The following is a 23,887-nucleotide window of genomic DNA, read 5'->3' on the forward strand; positions in this document are numbered from 1 at the left end:
ATTACCTTCAGCTACAGGAGTATCAGCTGTTTCTTCATTGAATGGACTGTCCGGAGTCTCATCACTGAGCTGCTTAAGGTGTTGGGCAGTGGTCCTGAAAAAACTCTGCATGGACAGATTCATGTATTTCTGTCGAATGAATAAAGCCCGCACCACACTTTTAGCTGCATCCAACAAATCTGTAAATGGAACCTAAAGAAAGACAGTAATAAGACACTGCTCACACTTTACAACAAATTATGACTATAACTGACTAACATAACAGACCCTTGGACAAGTAATGAATTCCTTTATACCTGCTATTTCTAGATTATAGCTTGTGCTGGCTAACACTGCTATATGCAAGCACTTTTAGCAGAGAGATCAATTTTCCTCAAGATGACACATGCTTTAAATCTGGCAAACTTCAAAATTGTTTCATAACCATGGACTCCATTCACAGGACCAGATCGCATGTGGTATGTAGGTGTCCAGACACAGATTCCCTAAATGCCACATGCAATCCTGAAACCGTCAATTCACTATACCATTCTGCATTTTTTACCCCAAAACGCTGAAACTGCATGGTAAATACTGCATGAACAGGCATTAAACTCAATTCACAGAAGAAAATAAATAATTAAATGCATGTGATAATTACGTAGTGATCGAGCCAAGTGGTAGTTGGGGAATGTGTACTGGTAGTTAAGGATCAAGGCGGCTGCCCGCTCCTTAACAACCACGAAACAACCACCTGCCTCCTTAGCAACCGATAAGTCATCAGTAAAAAAATGTTATGTAATGTATGCTGAATGTACAAAAAAAATAAAAATTACCGGCAATGAAAAATTAAGAAAAAAAACAAAGCGTGGGGTCCCCACCAATCCATACCAGGCCCTTCAGGTATGGTATGGATTTTGAGGGGAACCCCCATGCCAGTTTAAAAAAAAAAATTCCACAATCCTTACCAGACTCTTATACGTGCACTCTTTCCCTCAACCCTGGCCGGTGGTTGTGGGGTTCTGCAAGCAGGGGGGGGCTTATAGGAATATGGAAGCTCTATTTAACAAGGGGTCCCCCAGATCCCGGCCCCCTATGTGTACCCTTACTCATTCATCAAAAAAAAAAAAGTGCAGTGTAAAAAAAGAGAGGAGGCAGTTTTTGAAAAGTCTATTATTGAAAAAAAAAAAGTCCCCCCAGTGTAAATCCATCATCAATCATCAACCCACCCCACTGAACACTGCCCTTATCAACTTCAAGTTCAATCTCAAAACACCACCGTTGATTAGGTCAGTGTTCAGGAGGGCATGTTGCAGAGCTAGGTGCTGTTTGTGTGTAACACCCTCACCGACTCCTACCTATCCTGCACAGCTTGTATGAGGTAGGTCTGTACACTTACCTTTTTTTTGTCCAGTCCAGTCACGTGAATCCTCAGGTCCCGCTCCCCTGTGTAACGAAGTGCTTGACAATGGCTGTAAACTACAGAAACCATGACATCACCTATAGTCTCTCATGACCCAGCCATTATCGGCTCTCCCTCCTTTACTCTGCAGCAACCACTCACTGACACAGGGGAGCTAGAGATGCAGGACCACGTGGCCGAACCAGTGACGATTAAAAATATGTAAGTACACAGATCTTTTTTTATACAGAGTATGCAGGACAGGTAGGAGGAGGGAGAAGGGAATGTTTTTCTTTTTCAATACTTTTATTGCCAGTGATTTTTACAATTATAAAAAAACAAAAAACAAAACATATTTTCCAAGATTTACATTTTCCATGTGCAATAGTGTGTGTTGCAAAAAAGCATGTTAGATTAATTTACTCATATATACCAGGGTATCATGGGAGGAAATCTGTAGCCACATCACTTATACTGTATGTCCAACTGGCATACCAGCAACAGGTGTATTCCACCAGACATATCTCTAGACTCAACTGTTAGCCCCTGTACACACGGTCGGAGATTCTGCCAACCAAATCCCTCGGATTTTGTCCGTCAGATTTAGTCTGACGGATTGTGTCCGAAACTGTTGCATACACACGGTCGGACTAAGTTGTCGAAAAATCCGATCTTTCAGAACGTGATGACGTAATTTCGTTACGATGGAACTACATTCAGGCTAGTAGCCAATAGCTTTGATGTAGGAATTTGATCTGAGCATGCGTGGCACTTGGTCCGATCAAAATTCTCTACACATGATCGGATTACGTCCGACCGGCCCAGTTGGTCGGGAAATATTTCCAACATGTTGGAAAATTGGGTCCGACGGAGATTCGGACGGAATCAGTCCGATGTATACCACACACAGTCGGATTATCTGACGACACAGTCCGATAAGATGCATTCCGACGGATTCTCCGACCGTGTGTACGCGGCATTAGAAAGTAACCAAGATTGGTAGAGAGAATCGAATGAAGGAAACATTAAAGAAGAAAAAGTAAGAAATTAAAGCTGAAAGCTGAAAGCTGAGACAGAAAACCTAAAAGATAAAACTAACAGTTTTTTCTTTCCTATTGTCTGCATACAGTGTTGGCTCCCTCTGAAGGACAGCAGCCGCCTTTTTTACCCCATCATCTCACTCTATGGACTAACTGATAATGAACTACTTATAGTCTTGGTTGCTCTTGGTTGCATTGTTTTTTTTTTGCGCTAACAGTTATTGATACCTTAAAGTGGTTGTATACCCAAATTTTTAACTTTTACCTACAGGAAAGCCTATAATAAGGCTTACCTGTAGGTAAAAAAAATATCTCCTAAACCTGTACGGTTTAGGAGATATTCCCCTCGGTATGCGCTGCTGACTGCAGCGGCGCATGCGCACAAGGGGATTCTCGGCCTGAAAATCCGGCAGTGGCCGGCCGGCCGGAATTAAATCTCCCGCGCACATGCGCGGGAGTGACGATATCGCGGCTCCGGCCACTCACAGCGGCGGAGCCGCGATACCCGGAAGAAACGCCGAGGGAGCATGTCAGCTCCCTTGGCGTGGATCGGGCCAGATGTCGGGGCCTCGTTCTAAGGTAAGTATTTCATAATGAGCTAGTATGCGGTGCATACTAGCTCATTATGCATTTTGCTTTGCAGGTTTAAAAAATAAAATAAAAATTGCGGGTTTACTACCGCTTTAAGGCATTACTGGTCGTCTCCTGAAATATACTGAATCCAAGGGTCCCATGTTTTTTAAATAAATCCCCTGTTCATTACACCGATCTGCTATATGCAAAAAACCTTTACTGGTCCACCACAAAAAGTCTATAGGATATCATCCACAAATAAGGCACATTTGTCCTCTTGACCGCCAAATACAATACCCTTAACATCAGGATGTTTTCTAATCTGCAGGGCCAAAGGTTGCAAAGCAAAGATAAATAGTATTGAGATAATGGACACCCTTGTGGAGTGCCATGAGATATCCCGAAGCTCTGAGATTTGTACCTTTTGATAGTTAAAGAAGCCATGGGATTAGAGTATAATATGCACAATATCCCTCTTAATTTAGAACGAAATCCATACATTTCCAGAGTATAAAACAGATAACTCCAAGAGAGGGAGTTGAAGGCCTTTTGCAGGTCTGGAAAGAAGCATGCTGTGCTTTTTCCCACCCCCATCCCAGTTGAAGTGTATAGCTGAAAAAATGTTGATGACTCTTCTCATTTCTTCGGATGCTTGCCAACAAATCCCACCTAGTGCGGATGTATATATTTTGATAAAAAGGAATTTCCTGACAGACTCCACAGCAGACTACTTGTGGGTAAACCCCACTTCCCCTCCAATGCTATAGGACCCCACTCCCATACATTTGAGCTCACCACTAGAGACTGCGTTCCTTTTTTGTCCTCCTCTGTGGATCTACAAACAATGCACTTAAATTTTTCAGACGTCCAAATCGATCAAGGTTGTTGTTGGGTATACATCCTAGTGGTGTGAAGATAGCCCAGGGCCCAGCCATAGGTGGGTGTGTGGCTCCGAGACCCTATGTCCACTGGTGGAGATGGCCTTTCATATGCCCAGACGAGGAAGAGGTGGATCGGATGGCAGATCTGAAGATTTATCTTTCCTCCATGGCAGAAAGTTTTTGTATGTGCTCGTCTGTCTCTCCCTCAAGTCTCCTCACTCCCTCAAGTCTCCTCTTTCCTGAAATTTTTGTTTCTTTTGCTTTTTTGCTTCTGTGGTGCCTGGAATGCAGGTCCGTGCCAGGACACTGCTCACTCTTCCAAGTTGCAGCCAGGTGCTTCTCCGCGCACATGAGCAGGTCATCATTGCGCAGGTGCAGACGAGGCACGGCAGTGATGTCATTTCGGCAGGGAATTTAAATCTCTGCCAGCCCCTGTCATATTGGGTATTGCTGTGGACAACTTGCTACAGCTCCTTCGTGCACCAGGCTTCCAGGTGAAGGTAAGCTCCAGCCTGGAGCGATGGTGCAGGCTGAGCGGGGCGTCTAAGATGGCTCTTAAAGAGGAGGCTACACTGCATTTTGCATTCCTTTCTCCTAGGATGAGTGAGTGTTCCTACAAAGCTGCAGGATTGACCTATTCGTCGCCAGGTTGCCATGGACAGGTCACCTCCTCCGTGCGGCCAGCCCTCATGCTCTAGGTTTGTGGGGTGTGAGAGTGGGTTGGCTAGGTCCACACTGTTATCAACATATCCCCTAATGTCATGTTTTGTTTGACCTTCTCCTTTTAGCCCTTCCAGGTCAGACTGTCAGTTTACTGTCCAAAATGACAGGGACCTTGCCAGGCCGCAACATCAACCTTCCTCATCCAGGTCCAAACATGACTCTCTGTCTAGGACCCACCAGCAAAGGAGATGTTCCCATTCCTCCTCCAGACACTGCACCCACCGCTGTGACAGCTGCTCTGATCACAGAGCCTGCTGGGGATGTGAGTGATGAGTCCCGGAGGATAAGTCACTGTGTGATTCATGTTATGCCCAGGCGGTCGGGGGAAAAAAAGAGACGGAAAACCAATAATTGGAGTCTCTTGTTAAGCGTGTGGTGCACCAAGCCCTAAAGGAGTGGGATATAACCCGCATGCGGCGCCAGTCCACCACTCTATCTGGTTTCCTGGCTGACGATGCCCAGGAAGATCCGGGCCCATTCCAGCCTTATAATGCCTCCCGTGGCTCTTCAGATAGCGAATTGAAGGGAGATGATTTTGACGGTGGCTTCGGCTTCACCCTCATTTACCCACTAATTAAGGCGGTCAAAGCTAAGCAAAGAAAGTTCTTTAAGCACCCGCTCCTTTCCGAATTGAAGGATATCATTGACGAGGAGTGAAGTAAGATAGACAAGAAGACTTCTATGTCAAACAAAACTTCCAGATTATACCCCTTCAAGGCAAAGGAAGTGAAATCTGGAAAATGCGCCTCTTGTAGATGCAGCATTGATGTGACTGGCCAAACACTTACCTAAACACTTGGCCCTCTTCCTTTAGAGGACACTGTATCCTTCAAGGACAAGCTTGAGAGGAGAATAGACCAAGACCTCAAGAGAATTTACGGGCTAACCGGTATGGCTTGCAAACCCGCCTTGGCCCTCTTGGGTACATCGAAGGCTATGGAAGCCTGAAAATGAAGACTCCGTGCTCAAGGGCATTCCAGAAGATCTGGCCAGAGGCTCGGCAGTCCAGTAATTGAAACGGCAGTGGCCTTCCTGGGGGAAGCTTATATCGATCTGATCCGCCTGTTGGTCCGGACTATGTTATCCTCGGTCACGGCTAAGCGGCCCTATGGTTGCACCCTTGGCTCGCTGATCCAGCGTCTAAGCAGGCCTGGTGTAGAATCTCCTTTGAGGGGCCCTTATTGTTTGGTAACAGGCTGGATAGTGCCATAGCCCAAGCCACAGGTGGGAAATCAGGTTTCCTACCCCAGGTTAGGCATCTGTTTTGTCAAAAGAATCCAAAGTGCAGAAGACTCAGTACTAAGCATTCAAGGGAAGCATGCTCTTACAGGCCTGGCTGAGATTTCAGAAGGAATTGGAGCAGAGGTCAGACATCTTTCCAAAAGTCTGCTAAAAAACAGGCGTCCACTGGACGAGAGCCGGCTAAGTCATTTTGAGATTGGGCCTGCCCAGGCAGATCGCGTACTAATGCATCTGCTTCTCTTCTGGCACGTCTGGGTGGCCTCAAACTACTGGACCATTTAGGGAGGCACAGTGGTGTAGTGGTTAGCACTCTCACCTAGCAGTAAAAAGGGTTGCTGATTTGAATCCCAACCACATGTGCCTGTGTGAGTTTCCTCCCACGCTCCAAAGACATGCAGGTAGGTTAATTGGCTTCTGTCCCAAATTGTCTCTAGTATATGAATGGGGACCTTGGATCGTGGGCTCCTTAAGGGTAGGGAACGATGTGAGTGTGCAATGTACATGGATAGGGACAATTGTAGACACTCACTCAGGTTGAACTGGATGGACTGGTGTCTTTATTCAACCTTACTAACTATGTAACTATGTAAGACGGTCTCCATAGGCTACACATGGTCCTTCACCAGTACTCCTCCCTCCAGATTTATCTCCACCCTGCTTCCATTTTCAGAAGAAAAGAAGCAGGTGTTACTGTCCTACGTGGATTTACTGATAGTACAAGGAGCCAAGGTGCCTGTCCCAAAAGGCAAAGAGATTCAGGGGGTATACTCCTCTCTCTTTCTTGTGCAGAAGAAAAACAGTTCATGGCACCCCGTGATAGACCTAACTTACCTAAACAAAATTTATAAAATATGAAAGATTCAAAATGGAGACTTTATCTACCATCCAACAACCTGTGCAGCCAGGCGATTGGCTAATCTCAATCGACTTAAAAGATGCCTATTTTCATGTGCCTGTGGCAGAAGAATTACACAAATACCTCCGGTTCAGAGTTGGGTAAGAACATCTACAGTTCACTTGCTTCCCTTTTGGGTTGACAACCTCACCCCGGGTCTTTTCAAAAGTTCTTCTGGCCGTAGTGACCCTCATCAGAACAAAAGTGGTTCGCTTGTACCACTATCACGACGACCTCCTGCTACTGTCCCAAGACAAGAAGCAGCTATTGATCTACAAAGAGCAGGTTATGACCACACTGCTCAAGTTTGATTGGCTCCTAAACTTACAGAAAAGCCAACTGTAACTATTTCAGCACCTGGTATACCTAGGGGCCCAGTTCGACACGGTGGAAAGCACCATCTCTCTCCCAGTGGAGAAGATCCCAGTTATCCGAGGGAGAATCTCACAGGCTCTGAGCTCCTCATGCCTAAAGGCCTCACAGTGCCTAAAAATTATCAGCATGACGGTCTCCTATGACCCCCATGGTCAAATGGTCCCTGTGGAGGTTATGCCCTTTCCAGACAGGCTTTGTCTGTTAGTGGAGCTCAAGGGGATGGCAATCAGTCCATTCACATAAACTCAATGATAAGGAACAGTCTCTGGTGGCTTCAGTGCAGAAATCTACTCACCTGCCACTCCATTGCCCCCTTTTCATGGGTCACAGTCACGACCGATGCCAGCGGTGCTGGTTGGGGGAGCCCTTTGCAGGTCAGAACTTGCTCAAGGCAAGTGGAATGCACCACTTCACAACCCGGGCTCAAACTTCCTGCAACTACGAGCAGCCTGGTGTGCCCTTCAATTTTTCACTCATCTCCTAAAAAGCTAGTCAGTTTTACTGAAAATGGACAACACCACAGTGGCCTCTTATGTGAAGAGGCAAGGGGGCACCACGCTGCTCCAAGAAGTCGAGCCCATCATGTCCTGGGCTCAGAAAAACCTGACCAATATTTCAATGGTCTTTGTCCCCGGAGTCCAGAACGTCCTAGCGGACTTCCTGTCTTGCACACAGTTAGACAAGTGGCCTCATCGCGTGCAGATGTTCGAATGGATCCTGTCCTTGGGAGTCAATACCTTAATAGACCTATTTGCATCCCCCTGCAACTTCAAAATCAATAAGTATTACACTCGGGGCTGTTGCAGCCAGGCCTTCTGAGTAGACGCACTGACATATTCGTGGAGCTTCAACGGGGCATACGCCTTTCCCCACTTCTGATCATCCTCAGGTTCTTATGGAGACTCCAAGTGGAAGCAGTCAAGGTGGTAGTGATTGCACCTTACTGGCCGTACAAGCCATGATTCCCCTCCTGACACAGCTCAGTTTCCAGGACCCGGTGCCTCTTCTTACCAGGCTGGATCTTCTTTCTCTGGGGGCAGTCTTGCACCGTGTCCAGCGTCACCGAGACTGATGGTCTGGTTCTAGGGAGGGAAAGGCTGGAATCTTTCAGGTGTACTTCAAGAGTGATTTTTACCCTCATGAGCTAGAGAAAAGTGAGCATAAATAAAGTCTATGAGTATATGGGCCAAGTTCGTTGAATCCTCATGCCCTATGGGCAGATCGTTCAGGGATCCAGGAGTCCAGGATATCCTCGGCTTCCTCCAATCCGGCCTAGATCTGCCTCTATCCATCAGCTCTCTCAAAGTTCAAGTCTCAGCTCTGTCAGCTTTCTCCTAAACATCATGGGCAGTACACCCTTTAATCCGCCAGTTCTTCTGTGGGACGACAAGACACAGGCATCAAAGAAGACCAAGATTCCTCAAATGGGATCTTCCTCTTGTTCTTCACTTGCTGACTGGTCTCAGTACTGCAAGATTCACTCTATATCAAAGATTTGTCTGCACAAGTTGCCTTCCTAGTTGCCATCACTTCTGCCAAAAGGGTTTCGGAGATCGGGTCCTTGGGTCATGAAGAACCTTTCCTGACTTTCTTTCCAGACCAGGTGGTCCTCATTCCTATGCTGAAACCCCAAAGTTACTTCAGTGTTCCATGAGAACCAAGAAATTGTCCTACCTACATTCAGGACCCCGGGGCCCTCTTAAGGTTATCCTCTGGATGTAGGCGAAATACTGAAGGAATACCTGCAAGTTACTTCCACCTTTAGATGTTCCATCTACCTGTTTATCTTGCACTCAGGCAGTAAAAGAGGGAAGGGAGCTTTGTCTAGAATGATTGCGGCTGGATCATCCAGTCCATCCAGAAAGCCTATAGGGCCAAGGGCTTAGCTTCTCCAGAGGCGGTGACAGCACATTCCACCGGGGGTATGGCGGCGGCGTGGGCAGCAGCCCGGCATGTGGCTCCAGATGTCATCTGTAAAGCGGTCTCGTGGGCATCCACTAATACCTTTATGGCACATTATTGCATAGAGCCTGCATCTCTAACTTCTGTGAACTTTGGTTTAAGAGTCCTGTCAGTTGATGGGCTAAATTAAAAAAATTTTTGCTCAGCATACCCACCCGTGTGGATTGGCTAGATTTTTCCCACATGTAGTCTGCCATGGAGTCTGTCAGCAAAATGGAACATTTATGGAACATTATTAATAATGAATTCTCATGGACAAGATTTTGGTGATGGTTTTTAAAGGGTTACTAAACCCAGGACCCTGCATTCACTATATCTGGTCTCCCACAGTACACAGAACATGGAAATGCAATAGTTTTAGTAAATATAAACTGCTAAATACCTTTTCTCACCAGCAGTTAGAGCATTCTTATGACTTTTATCAGTGTCTGGTTAAAGCTTGTAAGAGGAGTTTCCACTCTGCTCTGACTGTCCTATTCGGCTGCAGGACTACTGACCCTCTGTCTGGATAGTGCGGATTGACCCTGTGCTGATCACATGCACTCTCCCAAGAAAAAAAAACTCTCTAGGAATGCACACCAAATTTAGCATGTGCAGCTCGTCCCCTAGCCTCTGTTCTATCAGGAAGATCAGACGAATGTGGGTTAACAGCAGGGCTGAAGCTAGGGGGAGCATGGGGGCGCCTGTCCCAGGTGAAGCATTTGGGGGGGGCGCCGCCAGGGGTGCCACCTCAACTCGCACTTATAACCGCTGCTCTAAGTGTGTCACTACTGCCCGATCAAGTGTAATGGACAGGTAGTGCCCGCTGCATAGTTTGCCAAATACCGCTGAATCACTCTGCTCCTTCCGCCGGCACTATAGAAAGGAATTCCAGAGTGATGATTCAGCTACTGTTGCTATGTCGCTAAGCAACAGTAGCTGAGGCATTCCTCTGGAATGCTTTACCCCCGGCAGAGTGCTGTGAGGTCTCCCTCCTAGTCCTACCCAGTGGCCAAACAGCAATGTCTTCTCTGCGTGAGGCATCCTAGGGAAGGGGAGGCTTAAAAGAAGGCCTTGAACTGGGGGGGTGTGCAGGGGGGGCCCTGGGCTGGGGGGTTGCAGAAGAGGCCCAGGACTGGGAGATGCAGTGAAGGCACTGGAGGTCCTGGACTTGGAGGGAGTACACAGGAGGCCCTGGACTAGGAGTGGAGTACACAGGAGGCCCTGGACTAGGAGGGGGTACACAGGAGGCCCTGGACTCGGTAAAGATCACAACCATGTGGTTAGGATCCGCTCACATGCCTGGTGAGCTGCTAAGAGCCTGAGCTGGACACTCCCTCCCCCTCCACAGTCCAGTGTTTCAATGAGCACTGGTGGGGCAGAGCAGAGCCAGAAACTGACAACCACTAGCTTTGTGCTCAGGAAGGAATTACTCAGTTCTAAGCCTTAGAGCCAGCCAGGGGGACAGATGCAGAATCTACCTAGGTAAGTATGATTCATAAATAAATCTCCCATACTTCTTTTAATTACCCAACTCTTTCCTGCAGTCTGGCCACATGTCAATTAGGCCTCATTCACAATGAGCATATGCGTCCATGCTCAGATGCATGGAGTTCTGTGCATCCATGTGCAGGCAGTCCAGTCAAAGTCAATTGGGACACAGCAGCTGCATGAACATAGTTGAATGTCAAAATCTGACATGCAGACAGGAAGGGATGCATGAATCCAAATGCACAGTGTCTGCATTCGGATCTGTGCACCCACTTTTATAGGTGAAGCTCTCTGGTAGATGCAGCCAAATGTGGCTCAGCATACAGGACCTGTCTCAGCGCCTGTCTGAATGAGCCCTTAGGGGAATTTATCAAAACAAGAGAAGACAGTATTTGGAACAGCTGTGCATGGCAACCAATCAGCTTATAGCTTTAATTTTTAAAGCTGAACAAGCTGAAGATATAAGCTGCCATGCACAGCTGTTCCAGATTGTGACTGCACCAGTTTTGTAATACTTACCTGAGCCCTCTCTCCATCCGGCGATGTCCACGAGAGTATTAGCTGTCTGATGACTCATACTCCTGATTGGCTTTTGGCAGTAGCAGGAGCCATTGGCACACACTGCTGTCAATAAGAACCAGAAGACAGAGGTAGTGGAGTCAAGCCATGGCTCCGTGTGTATATGGACACACAGGGCTCGGGGGTGTGCCTGTTTGGATGCCCCCATAGCAAGCTGCTTCCCGTGGGGGCACCCAGAAAGAGGGAGGGGCCAGGGGTGCCAGCGTGGGACTCAAGAAGAGGATCCAGGCTGCTCTGTGAAAAAACCTTACACAGAGCAGGTAGGTATAACATGTTTATTATTTAGGAAAACAAAATTTAAAAAAAAAACAAGAATTTAATATCACTTTAAGGTTAACTGTTTGTGGTAAAGGATCTGCAATAGAACAGTTTTATGTTATTAAAATGAGTATACTGAGGTTTATACTGTCGTACTCACTTGTGCAACATTAAAGCGGAAGTAAACCCATGGATTTTACAGTTTCAAAACACAGTTACATTCCCGACATTCGGGGAATGCTAACTGCACATTGGCTGTGCTCTCAACCAAATTGTCAAACCATCCAATGGCTGGTGTTATAATGGATCACATGTGCAGCACTATGGCAGTTAAAGATTAAACAGAGGTAAAGATGGCAGCTTCCCTGGCTGAAAACGATAAGCGGGTTTACTTCGACTTTAAAGCATATGGCCCTTTAAGTCCCTCCCACTGTTGATGCACTTTTGGCCCTGCGCCACTATATTGCCACATATCATTTTTCTTGGAGGGGGGTGGGTGGGGGGGAAAAAAACGGACCCGAGTGCCAGATGTGCTAGCTACACCACTGGTTAACAACAGCGGGTAAACTGCTTACCGAGGTTTGACTCTCTTATCTGTACAAGAAAGCAGTCAATTGTCAGGCTGGGTCAGAGAAGCAGATGGAACTTCATCACATCTAATCTCCCATACTAATTCTAGAAAATTAAAAATATTGTTGGCTTCTGTCAATTTATATAAAACCTGGTCTAAAACATGGTGCTTGTGAAAAAAAAAAAAAAAAAAAACACTGTTCTTATGCTCAGTTTAACTGGGGGAAATTAACAAAGGGTGGTGCAAGTTTAATGCTTGCACCTATCTTCTAATTAACATGAGACGTGCAAGTCCCTTTGTTAATTAGGAGCGAATGGCTTTTCCTCCCTGTTGGGTTTCTAAGTAAACCAGGCCAAATCCCGGGCACTAAACGTTTCTCTACCAGACGCTACCATTCAGAGGGTGCAAACCCAATTCTCCTTTGAATGGTCCAACTCCATTCTTTATCTCAGGATTAAATAATAAATATTCGGCTCAACTGATATCGCCACATCTTCCGCTCCTTGAAATATTGAACTGTCCTTTATTTCCCCAGGTTTGGAAAATCTCCAGAGCTATCACTGGTGGTACAGTAAGGCCTTGATGATGGTTCGATCCTTACTGTCCCCCCCCCCCCCCGGAGCATCGTCACCTTCCAATATCTTAAAGACACATATGGTATTCCAGACTCTGAGACTTTTCATTACCTCCAAATTCGCCACCTGTTGTAATCCCTGACAAAAAAACATGACTGGTCAACGACCGGAACAGCATTTGAAACCAGATGTGGGACGTCCCCCACAACACAAAGCCTCATTTCTCTTTTATACTCCTCTATTCTGAGCAATTTAAACTTGCGTGCCCCATCTTACTGCTCCAATTAGGAAAGGGACTTTGGCACCATGTAAACCCCTGAGACCTGGCATAAAATTTGGGAAGCACTATTCCATTCCAGAAAACTCTTTCACGGTCTTGTCTCTGTGGTACTTTACCCCGGATAGAATTGCTAAATGTCTCCCTACATATTCTTCTACATGCTTTAGGGGATGCTTAGACCTAGGCAGTATGAAGCATATATGGTGGACATGTCCTAAGGTCAAAAGATTGTGTATAAGAGTCTACAACATGGTCAACTCGGTGTTGCACATAAACATACAAAAAGACCCTTGGGAGGCGCTACTAAACGAGAGCATGCTCTCGTGACTCATATTCTTGACCACGAAACAGACGATTGCGTGGAAAATGCCTAATTCTCAACTGCGACTAAGTGAATGAGAAATTGATGGCAATTCTAAATGGCAAACATGATACATTTCTGCATATTTGGCAGCCCTGGCTAGAATACTTCCCATCAACACAACCACCTACACGCTTTTCCCTTCTCCCCACCTTTCCCTTTTTTTTCTCTCTCCCCTTTTGATTTACTTATTTATTTTTACTTTTATTTTATTTTTGTCTTCTTTTCTTTTCTCTCTCTCTCTGATTTTCTCTGCCTTGGAACTGGTATTTTGCCCACAAGCTTGAGTGGTCACATAGATAACTGCACAGTTAGGGCGGCACAGTTGTGTAGTGGTTAGTACTCTCGCCTAGCAGTAAAAAGGGTCACTGGCTCGCATCCCAACCATGACACTATCTGCCTGGAGTTTGCATGTTCTCCCCGTGCCTGTGTGGGTTTCCTCCGGGTACTCGGGTTTCGTCCCACACTCCAAAGACATGCAGGTAGATTAATTGGCTTCTGTCCAAAATTGGCCCTAGTATATGAATGGGGACCTTGGATTGGGGGTAGGAACCAATGTGAGTGTGCAATGTACAGGGATAGGGACAATTGTAGACACTCACTCAGGTTGAACTGGATGGACTGGTGTCTTTATTCAACCTTGCTAACTATGTAACAATAACTGAATGGACTTTTAGTTCTATGGTCCCCAGCTGAAGGGCCCCCATTTTTTTTTTTTTTTTTTTTGGGATGTGAAACGCATCACAATTTCAGGAATGGCTTAGTTATTCAATTGCCTATTTAATGTTGACTTTTCCTATTTCTACATCATTTGATCAATGTATAATACTTGCAGAGAGAAACTCTCTTTTGAATTTGCTTCTACTATTGTATAACCTTATTGCACTGTAAATGTAAGTGCCCATTTTCTTTAATCTTTTCAATAAAATTCAAGTAAAAGAAGCCTGCAACAGATTTATCATTAATGCGTGCACGCCACAAACACCAGTTTCCTGCGCCATTATACTGGCACAAGAATTTTTGTTAATTCCCTGGAATGTACTTACCGTATATACTCGAGTATAGGCCGACCCGAATATAAGCCGAGGCCCCCAATTTACCCCCAAAAAAACTGGCAAACTTATTGACTCGTGTATAAGCCGAGGGTGAGACATGCCTGTCCATCCCTGTGTGTGTGTCCGTCCATCCCTGTGTGTCCGTCCATCCCTGTGTGTCCGTCCATCCCTGTGTGTCCGTCCATCCATCCCTGTGTGTGTGTGTGTCCATCCATCCATCCATCCCTGTGTGTGTGTGTGTCTCCATCCATCCATCCATCCATCCCTGTGTGTGTGTGTCTCCATCCATCCATCCATCCATCCCTGTGTGTGTGTGTCTCCATCCATCCATCCATCCCTGTGTGTGTGTGTATCCATCCATCCCTGTGTGTGTGTGTGTCTCCATCCATCCATCCATCCGTGTGTGTGTGTCTCCATCCGTGTGTGTGTGTGTGTGTGTGTGTGTGTGTGTGTGTGTGTGTGTGTGTGTGTGTGTGTGTGTCCAGCCTACCTGTGTCCCGAGCCTTTGTCCCGAGCCTCCGTCCCGTGTCGTGCCTTGCCTTCGTCCCGTCCCGTCCCGTCCCGTGCCGTGCCTTGCCTTGCCTCCGTCCCGTGCCCTCTTCGTCGGCGGCCATTGTAAAATTCAAAAGCCGCGCCTCCTCCTTCGCCTGTGATAGGCGGAACACTGAATTTCCCAGCAGCCTGTGTTCCGCCTATCACGGACGTCGTATCATCCTCGTCCGTAGTACGAGGATGAGACGATGCCCGTGATAGGCGGAACACAGGCTGCTGGGAAATTCAGTGTTCCGCCTATCACAGGCGAAGGCGGAGCCGGAGGCGCGGCTTTTGAATCATAGAATGGCCGCTGTCTGTCTGCTCGACACGCTGATCGAGCGGGCAGACAGCGATGACTCGAGTATAAGCCGAGGGGGGCACTTTCAGCCTCAAAAAAGAGGCTGAAAATCTCGGCTTATACTCGAGTATATACGGTACTTAAAACTGTGTATTTTTTAAGAGCTTTTTACCATAGGACTCATGCACACTGGTTTCTTGTAAACACTGTTTATCCTGACAGGATAGTTACATAAACATAAGTGCTCATTCAATAAGTAACTAAATATCCAGGTGAAATACAATGGGGTTGATTTACTAAAGGCAAATCCACTTTGCACTACAAGTGCACTTGGAAGTGCAGTCGCTGTAGATATGAGGGGAAGATCTGAAATTGTTTAGTTTTTGGGGTTGTCCAAATTACATTGATTTATGTCCCTTAGGGTGGGCCCTGGGCCCCCATACTCGTTTTAAGGCCAATAACTGGAAGATAAGCCAGCCAAGTGGGGACTAGCAAAATTAACAAGTCAGTTCCCATAGACTGCAATGGTATTTGTTGTATAACGTTTGACTATGTTAGGCTCTTTGTTTGGACTGGGGGATGTTTGTCCCATCTGTAGTTTTGTAGCATGCTGGATGATGTGCTTAATTTTGGACAGGGGGGTGGCTTATTTTGTGCTAGCTGCGTTTGGGTTGGTCTGGGCATGCTCAAGGACTTAGATTTTTTCCTGAGCGTTTTTGGTTTGTTTTTTGGATTAGTAATTTAAGGACATCCTTAACAGGTATACCCACTTTAAAGTTCTGTCTCTACAATGGATGAACTTGTATTTTTGTGTGTTTCATGGACTAACTGCAAACCTATGTTATATAAAGCTTGCAAATAGCATTCTTTACCTTGCCCTGAATAGCTGCAAGATTTGTGTATGTAGTGCCAGCAAGAGAGTACATTTTAGTGTCCTTATAGAGTTTGTAACACATGTATTTTCTCTTTGTATTTTGTTTATGTCTTTGCAAAACAGATGTGTTTTAGACCCCTTTCACACTGGGGTGCTTTGCAGGCGCTACAATGCTAAAAATAGCACCGCAAAGCGCCCTGAAAGAGCCGCTGCTGTGTCTCCAGTGTCAGCTGTGCGCTGGCAGGATGGTAAAAAAAGACCTGCTAGCAGCATCTTAGGAGCGGTGTATACAGCGCTCCTGCCCATTGAAATCAATGGGGCAGCATGGCTATACCGCTGGCATTGCGCTGCTGCAGTAGTACTTTGCAGTGGTTTTAACCCTTTCTCTGCCACTAGCGGGGGAGTAAAAGCACCCCGCTAGCGGCCGAATAGTGTTGCAAAATTGGCGGTAAAGTGCCGTTAAAAATAGCAGCCGACGCCACCCCAGTGTGAAAAGGATCTTAGAGCTAATTTTTTTTTACTTTGGTTTATTGTATTCTTTTGGGCGGGGCAGATATTTTCCCCTGAAATATTTTTGATGTTGTAAATGTTTGTAGGTTGTTTTGCTTTGGCAAATGTCTGTGCTGCATTATTTTGCAAAATCTTCATAAGATGTTGTGACTAATTAATGTTTAAATCCTTAATAGGTGTCCGTTTGTGGGCGCACTCCTGTTAATTTCCTTTGCAAAATGGTCAGACCTCAAAAGCATATTCTGTTAGTATCTAAAATTAACATACATGTGTTTTTTGCTTTCCTTGCTCTTTTCCAAGTCCTGTTTTGTTGACCAATAAAATTTGTAGCAATTTTTTATATTGTGTTTTGTTAATTTTCATGTAACAGATTTCCCAGCTCCAGCTTAACTAGGCTGATTGGCATAGCAAAACAAAAAAAGGTGTGATTTGTCTAAAAACGGAAAATTGAATTCAAATACTTACCGTAATTTTCCTATCCTAACGAGCTCCATGGCTGCACAGTTGGGTATAGGCCCCCCCCCCCATGCCTCCAGGACTTAACTCATACAAATTTGAGCCCACCTACAGCCTCAGCGTTCTGTAACTAGTCCTACCAAGCTGGGTGGGATCTGTGCTGCCATGGAGCTCGTCAGGAAAGGAAAATTACGGTAAGTATTTTAATGAAATTTTCCATTTTCCTGACGGCTCCATGTTAGCACAGCTGGGAACTAACTAGCCAAAACAGGGGAGGGATAATACTACACACTCCTTGATTCTGACTAAAAAACAGAAGCCAGGATGCCGCTGCCAAACTCAACTGTCATAAAGCCATGAATATGAATATTTTGGTGCCCACTTAACTGCCTTGCCGAAAGTTTCAGACACTCGGCCTGCTGCCACTCTCAAGGTCGAGACCCTTCTAGTGAAGGGTGCCGTGATTCTCCTGGCACAGTCAAGGAGATAAGCTTTAACAACAAAGAGGCAATGATCTTGCTGGAAGCCGTAAAATCGTTATGTGTTGCACTTGAAATGACAAACAGATGCTCTGACTTCCTGATGGCAGAAGAAGCCTTGATTAAACATTTTAAAGCTTGGCCCACATCCAATGGGCTAATTTCTTGAGTACTCCCCAAAAGGAACGTACGAGGACAACCTCTGGTCTGATATGGACTCATACACAAAATTCGAGCATTGGCACCACCCTATCTGGGAAGTATGCAAGTATAGGTTCTTTAAACCACAAGGCCACCAATGCTGACTTCTCTTCTGGCTGATGTTATTGCCACCAGTAAAGCAGTTTTCAGTGAGAGGTACCACGGGGTGATTGAATACATCTGATGCAATAACATCCAACAGCAACGGTGATCACATTTCGGAAACAATTTGAGGTTTCAACCAAATTGCATCTTGAAAAACAATATAATTAGGTTTTGGATGCCCACTGTATGCCGGTGAAGGCAGAGATAGCCAAAATGTGTGCCTATATCATACTTACACATAGACCTAAATCAAGCCACGCTTGCAGGCATTTCAGAACAGATTTCTGAAGAGTCCAGCGTAAAATCTTGATCAGTAATAATACTGGGAATTTATGCCATATTCTACTATAGGCACGGTTAGCGCTGACCTTTCTTGTTTGGATAAGAGTATTTACAATCTTCACAGAAAATTCAAAATCCATTAGCCTCTGCATCTCTAGACCCAGGCCATCAGCTTGACTCTGTCAGATGCTGGATGAATGGGTCTTTGATCTTACATACAGAGGGAGTCAATCCTTGACACTTATAAGGATGAGCAAAGGGTACCAAGGCCCCTTTGGCCAATCTGGGATCCTCACCAGAACTATCACCTTCCCCCGCCACAGCCTCAGCTGAAAATCAGAGGTAGCAGCAGAAAGGCATAAGCTGTCTTGGAGATCTACTCTGCAGTCAGCACCTCCGCCCCAATTGCTTGCAGATTCTGGGCCCCGGAATGTAACTTCAGCAACTTGGTGTTGACTGTGAGCGGTCTACCTCTGGAAGAAAAATACCAAGCTCTGTTAGTTCTCGAAAGACTCACAGTAGTCTGGACCATTTATTGTCGTCCAGACTTGTCCTGGAAAAATAGTTTGCTTGAAGATTCTTCTGAACAGGCACATAGGCCACAGATAGCTGCAGAAGATTGACTTGAGCAGATTCTAGAATTAGAGAAACCTCCTTCAGAAGGGAGAGACTGAGCCTTGTTTCCAGATGTAGGCCACAGTCTTTACTGTCCAACTTTACCAGAACAGGCTTACCCCGGAACATTGCAGACAATTTAGTTTCTTCAACCACAAGTTTAGGCCACTGGTCCAGAAACCCGAATTGAACGGGAGCGAGAGTTAAACTGAACCTACCTGATTTCTATAGCTCAATCTGAGATGTGAAGGATGAAAGATCTCCAAATATGGCCTAAAATGCTTGCCTTAATGGACCATGTGTCAATCACCAAAGCCATATCTATGTCCACAGAAGAGCCACAAAGTGCTCTTAAGGGATGCATTTGGGAGGCACAATCCCAAAATAACAGAAAGCATCCTGACATGGAACTCTTTACGGACTTCTTGGTTCATGCGTTGGCTTCCCAGTTTTTCCAGGAATCCCAGACAGAAATACAGAAGCTAACCTCTCTGGAGTGAGAGTGAGCATGGAAACTGACTCTTGAGCTTTTTGGTCTGATTTAACTCAGCAGACATTCATCTTGAGGCAGGAAGCCAAACTGACCACTATTAAATTCAGGCTTGACTTTCTACGATCAAGAAAAAAATGCAGTGATAGCGTTTGTCCTTGAAGGCCACAACATCTTCTGATGGTAAGGACATGTATATGGTCAATCCCACAAGGGACACACACTTACCAGAGGGGTGATCCCAGCCCCTGGACATCTTTCAGTTCAAAAGGGCATAACTTTCACATCCTGCTGTGACAATATACTGCAATCTTGTAGAACGAGCACTTGATCCATCCAGCATAAGGGAATTGTCAAGCTGTCCTCTGGAGGTACGCAAAATATTTCCAAAGCTTCACTTCTATTTAAAGGCATTTTACCAACCTTACCAATCTGGACAAAGGTCGTCCTCCTCTTCCTGTTCAGAAGAGGCTGACAGAACACCACAAAGTCAGAGACACAGTGAAGCCGGAGACACAGTCACACTACCTGTGATTATAGTTGCCATTAAAAGTCCCCACTACAGTCTCAGATCAGCAGATGACCTTGGCCAAGAGCACCTAATTTGGCTGATTAGAACTCCCCCTAGCACTGCCACTGATCCCACCCCCCATCAACACTGCCACTGATCCCACCCCCCACCAGCACTGCCACTCATCTCACCCCCTACCAGCACTGCCACTCATCCCACCCCCCACCAACCATGCCACTCATCCCACCCCACACCAGCACTGCTACTCATCCCACCCCCCGCCAGCACTGCTAATCATCCCACCCCCCACCAGCTTTGCCACTCATCCCATTCCCCCCCACAAAAGAGTAAGAGAAGGAATAAAAATAGAGAATACATGGAAGGGACAGGAAAAGAGGGGGAGAGAAAGAATAAGAGAAAGAACGAGAGACAGCTAGAGGGATGGGGAAAAAAACAAGAAATTCGGATAGCGAGAGATAAAAACAGAACAAAGAGAAAGAGTGGTACATCCTAAAATGTACCATAAGGGGTTTTACTACCATACAAGTGGAAGGGACTCAGGGAGCACTAAATGTCTGTGGGTTAGGGGCACAAATTTCTTGTCTTGCCTTGGGTGCTGACAACCCACACTATGAAAATAATTTTACTGTTAGGGGTCCCCACAATTTGGGAAATTTTATCAAGGGGTCATGGCAGTAGAAAGGTTGAGAACCACTGCTTTAGAGTGTCTTGACCATATGCTTAATTGTGACAACTTGGTCACCATCATCTTAATCACATCCTGCCTGAACAAAGTAGGAATCACATGTTCATTCACCTTTACTTGTAAAGAAGCTAACAAGGGTTAATTTGCCTGAGGAGGTTCTGAGACTACTTATTGGCACCATATATCACCCTATCACAGAGTAAGTGGAAATTACTCCTTTAGAGTGTATTGACCACATGCTTAATGAATGTGACAACCGGTTAGGTGTCGTTATCATGTTTATCCATGGTCGCTTGAACAAGGCAACATTATTGCAGTCATGCTCCTCTGTCTTCTCTTTGGAAGAATCTGAAGCAGATTGTTTGCCTGGGAAGGCTTGAGACTGCTCAGTAACCCTTTCACAGGGTGAGTGAAAACACTCCTTTAGAGTGTATTGACCACAGGCTTAATAAATGTGACAACCTGTTAGGTGTCGTCATCCTTATTTTTGGTTGCTTGAACAAAGCAGAATTATGCAGTCACGTCCATCCGAAAATTCCGAAAATGGGCTGTTTCACCTGGTATGGCTAAGGCAGCTTCTCATTGCCAGAGCAGATAACCCTTTTCCAAACATGTGGAAGAAGGTGCTCTGGTCAGATGAAACCACAATGCAAAACTATATGTTTGGCATAAAAGCAACACAGCTCATCACCCTCAACACACCATCCCCACTGTCAAACATGGTGGTGGCAGCATCATGGTTTGGGCCTGCTTTTCTTCAGCAGGGACAGGGAAGATGGTTAAAATTGAGGGGAAGATGGATGCAGCCAAATACAGGACCATTCTGGGTGAAAACCTGAAACTGGGATGGAGATTTATCTTCCAACAAGACAATGATCCCAAGCATACAGCAAAATCTAGAAAGGAATGGTTCACAAATAAACGTATCCAGGTGTTAGAATGGACAAGTCAAAGTCCAGACCTGAATCCAATCAAGAATCTGTGGAAAGAGCTGAAAACTGCTGTTCACAAACGCTCTCCATCCAACCTCACTGAGCTTGAGCTGTTTTGCAAGGAAGAATGGGCAAGAATTTCAGTCTCTCGATGTGCAAAACTGATAGAGACATACCCCAAGCGACTTGCAGCTGTAATCGCAGCAAAAGGTGTCTCTACAAAGTAATAACGCAAGGGGGCCGAATAATTTTGCACGCCCCACTTTTCATTTTTTTATTAGTTAAAAAAGTTTCAAAAATCCTATAGATTTCGTTCCACTTCACAATTGTGTCCCACTTGTTGGTGATTCTTCACAAAAAATAATTTTTTTTATATCTTTATGTTTGAAGCCTGAAATGTGGCAAAAGGTTGAAAAGTTCAAGGGGGCCGAATACTTTCGCAAGGCACTGTATAACCATATAAAAGCAAGACTCATACAGCCATGTTCATCCACATCTTCTTTATTGAAAAGCCTGAAGAGGGCTGTTTTACTCTGAGACTGGTAATTACCAATAGATAACCTTTCCACAGGGTTTGCGTGCCATTTAACAAACCAGCCCATAAAAATAATTAAATGCAGTAAAATAATTTGCTTAGTAAAAAAACAGAAAGGGTTAACCACTGCTAGAGGGAGATTGAAGCCTCAATCTACAGCCCTGATTCACCAGGTAGTTAAGGAGCTAAACCTTGCCCTATCAGGAATCAGGACATAATGAAAAAGTTTGTTCAGAGCAGTAATAAAAAAGGTAGGAATTTTCAACAGAATTACAATAATATTCTGCAATGTACACAAACCAAGGGAATTGTAGACATCATGAACATGCTTCTCCCCTTTTTTTGGTGAAAAACTGGAGAGTACATAGAAATATAAAAGGATATCCCATATCTCAACAGGCCATAGCTGGCTCCAGTAGTCATCCACAGGTGAATCCTCTACCTTCTCTGGAAATGCTGGTCTTTTGAGGGGGTTGACACAATGGCACAATAGTAAAGCCAAGGTGAGAAGCTTAGCAGGTTATTGCCATGTGTGAACAGACAAAGTATTACTTTGTGTACCTGTTATGCAGAGTACTCCCTGTGGAGGAGCTCAGGCTATGCATAGAGGCTGCAGGGAGCAATGCACCACAATACCCAGCAATGCAGCATTCATTTGGATACAAAGCATTTTTTTAAATTTAGCTCACCCAACCTCTGTCATCCGACCGTAAACACCGGCACATCGCAGGTGTGTGTGCATAGGGGAGACTCTACCAACAACGCTGCCCACATTACATGGACCCTGCGGACCCCACATAAGGCGGCTTGCCCTGATAAAGCCGTCCCAAGGACCAGCAGTGGAGCTCCATGGACTATGGGTCATTTAGCTGAGACGCCAGGGACTGCATCCAGTCTAATCCACACATGGACAGATGGATGGCCAGCCCTTTAGACCAGCCAGGTAGAGGAGCACACCTAGGTCCTGCACATAGGAGGAAAAAGGAAAGCTGAGGCTATAGGTGGGCTCAAATTAAAGTAAAGTCCTGGAGGCATGAGGGGGCAGAGCCTATATCCAGCTGTGCTGACATGGAGCCATCAGGGTAGTTACTTTCCTGGTTCCTTCATGGTAGCATATGCATGGATTGTGCGTATGCTGCCATGGATAGTCACCAGGAAAGGAGAATTACAGAGCGCTAAGTATTCAATTTTCCATTTTAGCGCAGTGGTTTTCAGCCTCAGTCCTCAAGTACCCCCGACAGGACATGTTTTGGGAATTTATCTTAGCTAAATAGCTGTCCAAAATACCAAGCCATTGACTGATTTAAAGCACCTGTGCAATATGAAGGAAAACCTGCAAACATGGCCTGTTTGAGGACAGGGTTGAGACGCACTGATTTAGAGCAAAATCAATATCAAGACAATTCTATTCTAATTGTGGGCATTTGAGGGAAACCAAGTGAGTGTTGGAACCCCTACTTGTCTTTTTTAGGTTGGGCTTTGTGTCGCTTTTCTTAAAATTGTCTTCCCTTCCTGTCACATAGCCAAACAGGAAGTGAGGGTAAAACCCTACCAATGTCTTTCCTTGGGGACACACAGGTTAATCTAGCTAGTGTCCTCATTTGGCAAATTGCACTCTAGCACTTTGTTGTGTACACCCCATATTATTAGGTATTTTGGGGTTTATTAAAGGCAAATCCACTTTGCAATACAAGTGTACTCACTGTAAATCCATCAGAAAGTACTTTTATCTTCCAATCATGTAGAAGTAAAGATACAGATTTTTTTTTATTTTTTTTATTTGCATGTCCCTCTCAGATCTCCAGCAACTGTACTTGTAGTGCAAAGTGGAGTTGCCTTTAGTAAATAAACCACAAAGCCCAAGATAACTAATAATTTGGGGTGTACAGGGCAAAATGCTAGAGTGCAATTTACCTAATGGGGAAGCTATTTAGATTGACTTGTGTGTCACCAAGGAAAGCCATTGGTATGGTTATGTGACAGGAAGTGAATAAATTTGAAGGAGAAAGTGACAAAATTTGTGAGGTGTCTTCACCCTATCAGGGGTGCAGACATCCCCAAAAACTAGAACCAGTTGCAGTTTACATATTTATTATCGTGTTGCGCATCTGCGTGTGCCGATTCACATGTTCAATCAA

The 23,887-nt window shown here is 45.4% G+C and overlaps 1 protein-coding gene across 4 annotated transcripts in view; it reads right to left on the minus strand.

The window, feature by feature from the left end:
- Nucleotides 1-23,887, minus strand: part of AMPD2 (adenosine monophosphate deaminase 2) — a 304,820-nt gene that overhangs the window by 159,679 nt on the left and 121,254 nt on the right. For all 4 annotated transcript variants that reach the window (XM_077481332.1, XM_077481334.1, XM_077481335.1 and 1 more), the window contains exon 6: nt 6-192. In XM_077481332.1, coding sequence (XP_077337458.1) covers nt 6-192 — 187 coding nt within the window. The remainder of the gene's footprint in view (nt 1-5; nt 193-23,887) is intronic.

The sequence above is a fragment of the Lithobates pipiens genome, unplaced genomic scaffold (assembly GCF_037356315.1).
Source record: "Lithobates pipiens isolate NorthernLeopardFrog02 unplaced genomic scaffold, aLitPip1_a1.2 Scaffold_16, whole genome shotgun sequence".
Classification (NCBI taxonomy): Eukaryota; Metazoa; Chordata; class Amphibia; order Anura; family Ranidae; genus Lithobates; species Lithobates pipiens.